Raw genomic sequence first — 12,815 nt, forward strand, 5'->3', positions numbered from 1 at the left:
AACAAATAATCCATATACAAATAGCACAAATAAAAACAATAAAAGCAATAAACAGTAGTTTTCAGGTACAGAGTTTGAATAAAGTAATCAAATGTAAAATAACACTACATAGTCTTCACTGTATAAATTGAATAAATTAAATTAAGTTAAAAATAAAATCTTTATAAAAGTTACAGAAGTCTTTCGGTCAAGAGCATTGACTGATTTATTTGTCCTTTGTTGTTTGATTTAGATTAAAATCCCAGCGGCAGGTTTATTAAGCGGCTGTCCCTTTAAAGGGGTCCTACAGTATCATGCTTTTCCGCTTTTAAACTTTAGTTTGTGTGTAATGTTGCTGTTTGAGCATAAAAAAGATCTGCAAGGTTAGAAAGCTCAAAGTCCACTCCAAAGGGAGATATTTTATTTAACAGAATCCCTTTTCCAAGAACTACAACGAACGGCTCTTTTGGACAACAACACGATTAACACGGAATATGGAAAACGAGGCCGGGATGAGCTGCTGCAGTGTCAAAGAGACGCTGTTTTTCCCACAACTCACTTGTTTGACCTTCCTAAGGCAGACGAACTTAGAATGGGTAAAATGTATTTTTAACACTGTTCACATTATAATCCTGATGTTTATCTGTGCGCTGCACATTTTACGAAGAACAGTGTAACAGTGAGGCTCTGTGACTAGAGACTCTTATTTTGTAAAAGGACTCTTATTATGACAGTGGACTGAGAACATACTATGTATACATACACTTTTCATACTAACATCATAACACATTATCTGTTTTGCGCAAATTTTAACACCAGTTAATGCAGATATGTGTGTGTCACTGATTGTGTATTGTTTAGTGTTGTTTCTGTCCTCACCATGTCTAACCCTAACCCCTAACCCTTACCATGTTAAATGTTTATTGTTTTAAATTAACCACTTGAATAATATAAATTGTCATACTTACGTACTGGAACATTTTCCCATAGCAAACAGACAAAACCCGGTCACAGTAACTGCCACCATTTTTGAATATCTCCTTCCCGCCAAAAGAAGGCACAGTTAACTGCTCTCATGTGTGAGGGGGAGATTGGTGTTCTGTTTGATTCTTCGTTAAACATTGTTAAACATTAATAATTAATTGAGTTTGTTTGGTTTCAAATGTTTATACATTTTTGTATTATTCTAACAGTTTATCTCTTTGTTACTGTTTAATCTATTTTTTTTTTTGTCTTTCTTAAATTTCTTTATTACCTTTAATTACTAAATGGTTTAGTCCAAGTAGGAGGGGCTTAGCCTTTTTAAGAGGGCCTCTCAGTGTTGTTAGCAGTGTTGCCAACTTAGCGCCTTTGTCGCTATTTTTAGCGACTTTTCAGACCCCTTTAGCAACATTTTTTCAAAAAAGCGACTAGCGACAAATCTAGCTACTTTTTGGACAAACATCAGTAACCTCCAAATGTTGCCAGCACAGTCCTGCGAGCGCGAGGTTTCCGTTCTCCTTGCCGCAACACACCTCTCTCTGCGTCTACCCTATTCAGTGAATGGCTGAGAGAGCAGCACGGAACAGACGTGAATGAGTGTTGTTTCCACGGACTTATCACTTATCTTTTGTTTTATATTTAAAGAATTTAGTTTGACCATTTTATTTTATTACTTGTGCTTATCACTTGTAATACTCACTATCACAATGCTTTAGTTCACTCAGTTCCCAAACTCTCTCTTCAGATAATTTTACACATATAAAAAAATAGTCATTCAGCTACTCGTTCTATTGTCTGACAAAAAAATATAGTAAATGAGAACAGCTTTATTGGACATTCGGCTATATTATATTATGTTATATTTTATTATAGAATAGTATGTTATATAAATACACAGTATGTGAGCATGATTTTAACGAGAAAAAACATTAGGCAGGCAGAACGCAAGTACGCCGCGATAACGTCATGAATATGCTAATTGACGTATGATGTCATTTAGCGACTTTTATGGGAGGCGTTAGCTACTTTCCTTTGAAAATAGTTGGCAACACTGGTTGTTAGGAAGCTCATTGAGTGGAGTTGGTTTGTAGTTGGTGCTCTGTTTTGGGTCAATTTATTGGCAAAGCCAAAAGTTTGTTTGCAAATAACTTTGAACAATTCATTTATTTATTTTTATTTATTTATTTTGTCTCTTTTGGATTTTCACTGTAAATACCATTTGCACTCTATTGGAAAACCTTTGTTTTTCACTTATTGGAATAAACACTGAAGTTTTGACTTCATCATCACGTCACTTCATTTTTACGCCTCCACCTGCCGGGACATTCAGAGCAGTGGTGCTGCTACTGAAACATCTCTGGGGCCTCTCTGTGGCAGTTGGCACACCCCGTCTCTGTTACAAACGGCTTCCAGAACCACGGTGCAGGCTACACATAAAAGCTTCTCCTGAAATGGAGCAGTTTCCACTTTGTCGGGACAATCTGTTGTTGGACCACAACATGCAAGTATGTCTTCTTATTTGTAGTTGCGTTTTCTATTAACAGTTCTAATTAGAAGTTTAATGCCGTTGAATTAGCGCAAGATCTAGGCAACTCTAGCAAACTATGATGATGCTCTAATTGTGATATTTAGGAGCCAATGTTTTGTTGTAGAGAATTCAAACTGAATTTTTACTGTGTGTGTGTGTGTGTGTGTGTGTGTGTGTAGACATTCAAGCATGACTGACAGTTCCTAAATGATCAGAGTAATTCCTCGTGAGCTGGGCTCAGGCTAACAGTTGACTGGCAGGCCGCCGTTATCAGGAATCCATCTGGCCATTTTTTCATCATCTCTGAGCCCAGCGGTAACCTCGTTTCACATCGCTGCTCATTATAAGCATAAAGCACATATGCTAATGGCACAAGATACAGGATGGAAATGAAAGAAAATGAGTTTGAGCTCAGCGCTGAGGAGAAAACTAGTTCTGATTGTGGGGTAAAACGAAATCTAACGGCTAGATTACACGCATATGGGCAAACGCACGCGCAACCTAAAGAGCCATGTAAATATTCATGTGCACAGTCATGAATGCAGATGTGTAAATCCAACAGAGACGCATCATGCGGTCAGACAGTCAGACTCTAAATAAATGTACCTCATATCTCTCGATGGGCGCCTCCTGCTGTTCCTGTTGCTCTCGAATGGTGTGGTATTCTTTCTCATACTTCTTCAGCTTCTTCTGACTGATCTGCGACATACAAAAACAAAGACACAGAAGAGAGTATTGACATGATAAAGTGTTAAAAAGTGTAACCCAGGGACACAGGGCATAGTTTAACAAGTCCACAAAGATCAAATGGCGATAAGCCAAAACACGATAAGAGCTAGGGGTCGATGATATGACCAAAACCGTTATAGCTATTTTATTTCACAACTAATATATTTCATGATATAGCCATTTTTGTTGCAAACAAGGTTACGATGCATACATTTTAGATTACATCGAAATTTCACAATTCTTAATAATTTTGATACTAAAGCAAAAACTGGGCCTAATACTAGTTACTCTAGTAGTAATTACTAGTCTACTATTCTAATAACCAATTTTGATACCAAAGCAAAACTAACACTAGTTAATTAAATCTGTTTACAATATAAAGCAATAATATCTCTTCAGAAGACTTGGATTAGATTGCATGATTTATATGGATAACTTTTGTTTTTATGAATGTTTTTGATGTGTAAAATGTTTTGTTGTGTAGACTTTCAATAGATGGACAATATATTACAAATAAAAATAAAATAAATATGGATAACATATTATAAATATCTTAAAGGAGAACTCCGGTCAATTTTAACATTGAGCTAATTTTTTGTAAATTTGGAGTGCTGTCAGTACAGAGAACAACGACAAAAATCGGTGTTGCCTACACCATGTTATCCTCTTTTTAAAATTTGCACCCTGTTGACTTCAATGGGGCAAGTTTTAAACCTGCTTTTAGCCTCTTAACACCCTTGATGTGTCATTACAAGCGCACAGCCATGTGAGTGATTCCTTCAGAGTGAACACGGTGAATCTGACTGCAGTAGATGTGAAAGATATGAATAAAAGTGATGTTAATTCAGCCAGCGCACATACCTGTATTTACATCCTGTTTTCGGTCGAAGTCCACAGTAGTCGATTGTCGAGTTCTCCACTGTTGCTTAGTTACCTATGATCACGCGCGTGAACTCGACAATCGACTACTGTGGACTTCGACCAAGAGCTAGGGGTCAGCGATATGACCAAAATTCTGATACAAGCAATTTTATTTTATGAAAACATTTCTCAATATATATATATATATATATATATATATACATATATATATTTTATTTTTTTATTTATTTTTTTTGGGTGGAAATAAGGATTTTTTTTAATGCCATAAGTGTAGAGGAAATTTAAATCTCGCAATTCTCAATGCCACTTTTGATACCAAAGCAAAAACTGATAGTCCAATTAATATAAATACAAACTTCTCAAACTTTTTGAAGACCATACACAGTCAGTAATAAATTAAGAACAATAAAACTAATTTTAAAAAAAATGACAAAAGATTATTTCGGTCTTACAATAATTCAAATGATCACAGAAGTACTGGGATAAAAGTTTACAGTAAGGATATAAACACTGATGTATATGGTAGCAATCAAAACAGAGTAAATCACCTTTGAAAATAACGTAAAGATTGTATCAATTTCATCATTGCGACAAGTGACTGTTAAAAAATATATATTCGTCATTGAATTGTTCATTCAAGAGATTCATTAAAAAACACTGAAGTAACTAGTGAGTCATTGAATCATTCATTCAAACTGTTTTCTTAAGAAAAATTCGAATAATTTTTTTTTTTTAAATAGAGTGCAGCAGTAAATTACTTGTTATTTTATGTATTCAGAATCGTGGGAGAATTGTGATCTCTATTTTTAACAAAAAAATGATTCTCAATTTATCCAGAAACGTGCAGCTCTACTACAGAAACTGAATAATATCTGTATGAAGTATACAATGATTCTTATTAAAGCTACAAAAGTAATTCAGTCAAGAGTCTTTATTTTGTATTAATATTAAGAACGCCGACAGCAGCAGGTATATGATGCTGCTGTCACTTTAAGACCTAATACACAGATCCAATATATTTACACAAATCCAATTTTTCACCAACTATTATGTTAATTTAGGATAACCAACTGCGTTTACGTGAATACTGGCAAAGACGGACATTTTGAATTAAGTTCTCTTTCACTTCTTATTGCATTTAAAGCTCCCGTATTATGCCCCTTTTCACAAGATGTAAAATAAGTCTCTGATGTCCCCAGAGTATGTATGTGAAGTTTCAGCTCAAAATACCCAACAGATCATTTTTTACAGCATGTTTAAATTGTCATTTTTTGGGTCACAGAAAAACGCGCTGTTTTAGTGTGTGCCCTTTAAATGCAAATAAGCTGCTGCTGGACGACCCAGGGGGCGGAGCTTCATGAGCTTGCGCTCAGTCTCTCAGGACAATTTCATCTCATGGAATGATGATAATATCAGAAACTCTCAGTAACGGTGTTCATTTCGAGTCGGACAATAATGCCTACAGAGTCAGAGTGCTGTATAGAGATGAAACAGGTATAGTTTAGTAGTTTAATTACGGTTATTATAACGTATTTGTCATCTGCTTGTATGTATCCATTATTTATTAATAGCCTACAAGTCTGCTGTTTCGGACCAGGTCCGAATGATGATCAAACATATACTGATGAGTTTAATAAAGTTTATTGTACATCACACAAAAGATGAAGCGTCAGTTTTACTTCTGAGTAAACACAGTAAGTTATAAGAAGTGCGCAAGTACATAAACGAATTTCGGTAGAGTTGAGGGAGCATTCCTGTGGGCGGAGGTTAGTCAAAAAACTGTTCTACTGACGTCATTAAAGAAGGAAGTAGAGGGATGTAGTCCAAACGGGCCGTTCGATGTAGGCGACTTCTGTTAAATAAAATATCTCGCTTGGCATTGAACTTTGAGCTTTATAATTTTACAGATATTGTTTATACTCTAACAACAACATTACACACTAACTACAGTTTGAAACATGGGATCACGAAGAACGGGACCTTTAAACAGTTTAAAATCAATTGAAGTTTAAATTGGAAAGGTTTAAAGATGAATTAAAAAGACAAACTTTTGCGAAAATGAAGCACTGCAATGTCACATGAGCGCAACCGTGATATAGCCTGGAAATCCAGACCCAAATCCAAAAGATTAATGGTCTGGCATTGAGTAATGAAAATCGGCCCGCTCGAGGGGCGGCACCAAGCATGCATTTGAAAATCTCACTGTACGCAATTGGATAACACTATGACCAATCACAACAATACACGGGGTGACGTATCCAGAGCCCCATACGCTTAGCTACCAGCGGAGCTAACTGGTAGATTAGACTCTTGCCGTATCCGGTCGGCAAAACAGCAAAAACGCCCTTCTTGCAAAGGAATGATTCGAGCGGCGTCTTCTGTTCCTCTTTTAGATAAAAAGCCAAGTCTAACTCGTTCATTGTAGTGACCAAAGCCGTTTCAAACAACTGGTGTTCATCCATAGCCATCTTGCAATGTTTACTAATGACTTCCACGTCACAGCGTCACAGCGCTGTCGTCATCTCGCCTCTGGCCCGCCTATATCAGATAACCCGAAGTGATTGGTGCAGCTCGGCTACAAGGGCATAGTTAATGAGCATCATTACTCGACACCAGAGTAACTCGCTGAGCAAATTCAACTTGTGCTCTCGCGAGAACTCTGGATTGCCAGGGTAACTGTGATAGAGACAATAATCCAAAATCTCTACCGGTTAACAAATTTGTACCAGTTTATCAGGTCTACTGGTTTATCGCCCAGCCCTAACAAGATCTTAAACTCTTAAAATTCAGTCGTATTGGCTGACTTCTACACAATTTTACTCCGTCAAGGAACATTCGTAAAGTACCACGTAGGTGTTGGTTACTTCACATGTCTGTCAGACGGCCCCTTCCTTTCAGTTCTTATCTGCCCCAAAGTGGACCAGACTTGATGTCGATAGTCAAGAATCAACTAGCATGAAGTTATGAATTAAAACTGTGAAACTTGCTCTGAACAAGCTAATTTATCCAACTGCAACAAGACTAAGCACACTAAATTGATTTAACAGGATTTCTGTTCATGCACACTGGACACAAGCCGTGCCACATTTATCCACCTGCAGCTCAATACCAGCTCATTTTCATCGAATGACCCCATTTCTGTGAGACTGAGTGTGTTTTGTGTGTTCAGCATCAGCCATTTCTCAGAAGAAGAGCGTGAAACCGATGCAAGAGCCGCAGGTACGTGCAGGTTTGTAAATGAGCTCTATTTAGCACTGCGCCATATCTGACTAGCTCTAGGACACAGAACCGGCTCTGTTCCATATTTAATCCGTAATGCTCCCACAGATGAAATGAGATCCATATAAAAGCCCTCAATGTCAAGAGTAGTTCATCAGTCAGCGTGTTTTCAGCGACACCCCAGGGAACAATTAGGCCTGGATGCAGTGAAATGAAGTGTCGTAGTCTGTGAAAGCTCTTTTGATCGCGACTGGTGTTAAACCGAGGAAGGGGCCGTGGGCTTCTGATTTTCTAACGCTGGGCCCCTCGTATTGAAAGAGCACACAAACACACCCAAACTCAGCAGTGAAAGTGAGCTTTCAGTGTTGTGGTGGGATGGCGTGACTGAGGGAAAAAGGAATAAAGGTTAGCTTGTATTTGGAGGAAAAGGAACAAGACCCAAAAGAAACTCAATCAGTCATGTTTTGACGGCAATGAGGAACCGATACAGGGATCAAAGCGCAAAGGTAGACAGATACAGTGGCGTTCAAAAGTCTCAGGACACTGAAAATAAGGGCTTGTTCACCCAAAAATTCAACTTTGATATTCACGTTTAGCTTCTGTTTACCATATTTGATGTGCTCTACGTATGTCGCAGATCAGTGTTTATATGTGAATAAAAGGTTAAATCTCTTCAGAAGACTTGGATTAAACTGCTCCATTCATATGGATTATTTTTATTATGTCTTTATGTACTTTTTAATGTGTTGATGTGAAAGTTTTGGTTGCGTGGATTTTTAATGGATGGAAAAAAAAGATACAGATATTAAAAATAGGGTTCAGAGGATGAACGAAATTCTTATTGGTTTGGAACAACATGAGGGTGAGTAAATGCAAGTATTCATTTACCTTTCCTTTTTTATGGCGATGATACTATTTGTTAAGATAAATTTATTAAAATACAGTAGATGTATAAATAACACGTGAGGACAGATGCTATAATACAATAAAAACAAGAACCAAGAACTTTTTTTATCACGGGGCTCTTTTTTACCCCTGCAGTGTCCTCCGCTGGTCAATCCAGAGAATTACATCCACACACTTACTGTCCCATAAAACACAGCACGAAAAAAGCTATGCGAATTGCGTTGAGTGGTCTATTCACAGCAAGAACTAAATGAAAAGCACATTTACACTAGTAAAACAGATGGTGAAGCACTCAGTGCCTCTGGCACCCAGCATAAGTGCATTCAGGAGTCCTGTCAAATATCATACCATCCTAATCACTATATTTGCCATTTTTGGGACACTGATGAAGAAAAAATGCTCTCTTTTACACTATATACTTAAATAAAAACAGCATTTTCTTCAAATTCTCTGTCATTAAATTCCATGATCATCACATGAAATACTTTTGAAAGCACTTGAAAGCCTGAACATGGGCCGGTTACCTTCATACTGCACGCTAGCTCCATGAGCTTCTTGGCGTTCTCCTCAGAGCGATAGCGCTTGGGCACTGGCACTCGAAAGAACTTCAGCGCGCCCTCAAAGTCCGCCTGTATCAGGTCATCTTTAGACGTCTGTGGACAGACAGAGAGCCTTTCAGAATGTTTCTAGAGTCCGACAGTAAAGCTCATGTTAATGTTGCTCATGTTCTGCTGTCGAGGAGTGATGGTGGTCACTGGTAGATTGTCTCTCTTCCTATAGGTTTGGATGACAGCACTAAGAAACATCTGATCACAATGTAGTGTAGCTACTAATTATTATGTGTGCTTATTACATCAAACATTCTTTTAATAGCTGTGACATGGTGATGAAGCTTTGCAGGTAAATTTTCAGGAAACAGCACAGGCCGGTATATTCTTTGATTTCTTGAAAAAAAAAAAAAAAAATGGAGAAAAAAAAGATGAAAAGTTGCAACTGATTTCATAAGCATTTCCTTACCTTCAATAACGCAAGAGCCACATTGAAAATTACACTGATGCCCTGAAAGGAAAGAATACAAGATTAAGAGGAGGAAAAATGGGTCATTCCTATTATGATCAAATACATTTTCATTCCCACTTCATGTTTTATTATATTAGATCAAATATTTTCAAAGAAAATCATAATAGTTGAAATTTAAAATAATTTTGTCTTGATTAGATGTTGCAGATTGTCATGTTCTCAGGTGCTGCATCAACTTATCTTCTGACAAACTAGCAATTTATTAAATATTTCAGGTGTTTATTTTCAGGTATTTGTTTTCTTTCTCCTATGGAAATGTTACAAGCTGAACTTGTTGTCTTGTAATTGTTGTTTTATCTGGTAATTGTTTATAGAACTATTCTTTTGTCCTCAATATTTACATCATGTTAAAATAGTTTTAATGACATTAAATGACATTGATGTTCTAAAAGTTTTAATGACATCATCCTCCCAGAAGTGACAGATTTTGGTGAAACAACATCAGCACAAACATAATATGTTAATGTGACATAAAATTACAGAAATCAGTATGGTAATATCAAAATGACAAAAGATGGTTAAAAACGATCAAAATCAAGTTGAGTCCATAAGATGGTAAATAACAGGAAACACCATTAACTTCAAATTAACAGGTAACCTAGGTAAAGAGAGCAGGAAAATCAACAAATGAGGTAAAGCAGGTAAGAATGAAATATTACCTCACACAGCAGAAGGTCTATGATGTGAAAGACCATGTAAAGAGGGAATTTGGCTGTGAAGAGTGTGAGGAACCACTGGGAGGCGTACATGTGTGCTTCCAAACCCAGGTTCAGGAAGTGTGCGTACAGGTCTGGAATGCATTCCTACAACACAGAGAGGCAGAAGCCACTTATAGTACCGGTCGCGGATGCTGATTGGTCAATACAACGTTCCACTTATTCAATGTATCATGGTTTCCACAAAAATATTTCTGTCATCACAACTCTCAGAGTATTTGGCATGGTAATGGGTATGACCATGTTGATATGTTTGGTCTTGGCTTTGCTGCTGCTGATCAAGTACGGCACTTGCTACAGCCAACACACACACACACACACACACTGCGTGCTGCTGTGAGCAAGTAAGACATGCTGCTGCTGTACAATAGCGTACATGAATTACCAGTAGCACATCTATACAGGTGGAGCTGGGGAAGGTGGAGGGTTTCTGAAAGCACGCTGCAACTGCTACAGCAAATGCTGAACAAGTATTTAAAGGTTGAGCAGCTCATTGGCTACTGATACAGCAGGAACCAATCAGCCTGAGCCATCTAGAGTTTCATGACAGAACTTTGTGTTAATTAGCACAAGTGTTTTTAACATTGATAATGATAATAAATGTTTCTTGAGCATCAAATCTACATATTAGACTGATTTCTGAAGGATCATGTGACATTAAAGACTGGAGTAATGATGCTGAAAATTCAGCTTTACGTCACAGGAATAAATTACTGTTTAAAATATATTCAAGTAGAAAACAATTATTTGAAATTGCAATAATATTTCAAAATGTTATTTTTTTTCTGTATTTTTTATAAAATAAATGCAGCCTTGGTGAGCAAGAAATCTTCACAGCTCCAAACTTCTGAATTACCATACACAGTATATGACTTTATCTTACTTTAAAGATGACAAAATATTCTTTTTTTGTAGTGTATTAGTCTTAGTGGATGCATCAGAGACTATTTCTTCAATAGGAAGAATAGCACATTTGGGTATTTAAACCGCTTATTTAAAATGTGATCTTATTTTGTCCTTCCTTTAGCAAATTCTGTCATTATTTGAAACCGAATTAATCAACTAATATGCATAGTTTCTAACTCTAACCTGCATGAGTCTCTCCAGCTGGAAGAACTTGCAGTGCAGGTCTTCAAAGTTCTGCTTGAAGAGCTCCCTGAGACCGTATTCAAACATGATCTTGACCAGCACGCTGAACGCCTGCTCCTCTGGCATCTGCACACAAAGGAGACCGCAAACCATCAGTGATCACAAACCCCACGACAGGGAATCTCCACTAGATGGCACCACCTCTCATCTCAAAGGATGATGCCACATGCATTAGTTCAAACCAAGGAGTGTACTTGACTAAATGAAATATTTTGCAAGTGCAAATACACAGATATGCCAATATATTAAATGTTATAGATGTTGTAGATGCTTTGATTTAAGAGTCTGTGACACTCACATGTAGTAGCAGCACAGCGGCAAGGAAGGACTGTCCTTGACAGTAACCAATTTCTTCATCATATACAGAGTACGCCTGCAGGATGGAAGATACAGAATGTTACATTTGGAATCATAGGTGATAATGCTATAAATTTCTTGGTAAATTTCTTCAATTTAGATGAAAATAACTGGTTATTATAATATGATAAATGATAAAAAAAATTACAGACACGGAAAGCGATGTAATCTTACAAAGAATCATTCACATTTAAAGGGTTAGTTCAACCAAAGATTTGAACATTTTCATCAATTACTCACACTCATGTCGTCGCAAACCCGTAAGACTTTCATTCATCTTCGAAACGAAGATATTTGAAATGAAATGAGTGCTTTCTGTCCCTCCATTGACAGCTGCGCAACACACTTCGTCGCTTCAAAAATTTAATAAAGAGCAAGAGTCAAGCAAGCATGACTGAGCTTCTGTTAACTATATCTGATGTGTCCTTTGATGAAAGTTTATATGTGAATAAAAACCTACATTCAATCTGTTTATCATATAAAGCGGTCGTGCCTCTTCATAGACTTCGGATGAAACCGCTCAATTCATATGGATTATTTTTATGATCTCTTCATGAACTTTTTGAAGCATCAAAGTGGTAGTTGCGTGGACTGTCAATGAATGAATGACAGGAATCTCTCAGATTTCATTTGTGTTCCGAAGTTGAATGAAAGTCTTACAGGTGTTGAACGACATGAGGGGGAGTAAAGGATGGATGAATTACATTTTTGGGTGAACTATCCCTTTAAATCCTATACCTCAGAATCTTCCAGATTGACCTACATACCTCTGAAACTGCTAACATGCCAGCTAATATTGTGACAATCATAAACTGCAGTGCTAATAAACTCTGTGAACTGTGGATTGAGAGCACTGAATCAAACTGTGTAGTCAATATGAGAAATCTATGGTGCTCTATGAATGATGCCGGTAACAGTCGGAGAGAGGGCTGGTGAATTATTAAGAGACGCCCAAAGATGGAAACCTAACCATCAATCTCCTCATTCCCCTCATCATTTGTGGCTTTCATATTAAAACCACTGACCTCATTATTTTAGGGAGAAAATCGGAGCTTTTGTGTTTTGCGTTTGTTAAACAGGTGATTTGGGTTACTGAACTTCCAACATCTTTATATGCTTTGAAAATGCCAATTGATTGTGGATGTTCAAAACATGAATACAGATTGTGATGAATCTATATACACATACTACTGCTTGCATTCTCGTGCTGTCAATCAATTATTTTTTTTTTTAACTAACTCTTCACACGCTTTTCTGTAACTAATCATGATTAATTACACCTAACATAA

At 37.1% G+C, this 12,815-nt stretch overlaps 1 protein-coding gene across 3 annotated transcripts in view; it reads right to left on the reverse strand.

The window, feature by feature from the left end:
- Window positions 1-12,815, reverse strand: part of rabgap1 (RAB GTPase activating protein 1) — a 93,832-nt gene that overhangs the window by 10,868 nt on the left and 70,149 nt on the right. For all 3 annotated transcript variants that reach the window (XM_084104125.1, XM_084104123.1, XM_084104124.1), the window contains 6 exons: window positions 11,468-11,542; window positions 11,110-11,235; window positions 9,964-10,107; window positions 9,242-9,283; window positions 8,749-8,877; window positions 3,095-3,187 (listed from right to left, as the gene is read on the reverse strand). In XM_084104125.1, coding sequence (XP_083960251.1) covers window positions 3,095-3,187; window positions 8,749-8,877; window positions 9,242-9,283; window positions 9,964-10,107; window positions 11,110-11,235; window positions 11,468-11,542 — 609 coding nt within the window. The remainder of the gene's footprint in view (window positions 1-3,094; window positions 3,188-8,748; window positions 8,878-9,241; window positions 9,284-9,963; window positions 10,108-11,109; window positions 11,236-11,467; window positions 11,543-12,815) is intronic.

This window comes from Abramis brama, assembly GCF_963993115.1.
Source record: "Abramis brama genome assembly, chromosome: 25".
Classification (NCBI taxonomy): domain Eukaryota; kingdom Metazoa; phylum Chordata; class Actinopteri; order Cypriniformes; family Leuciscidae; genus Abramis; species Abramis brama.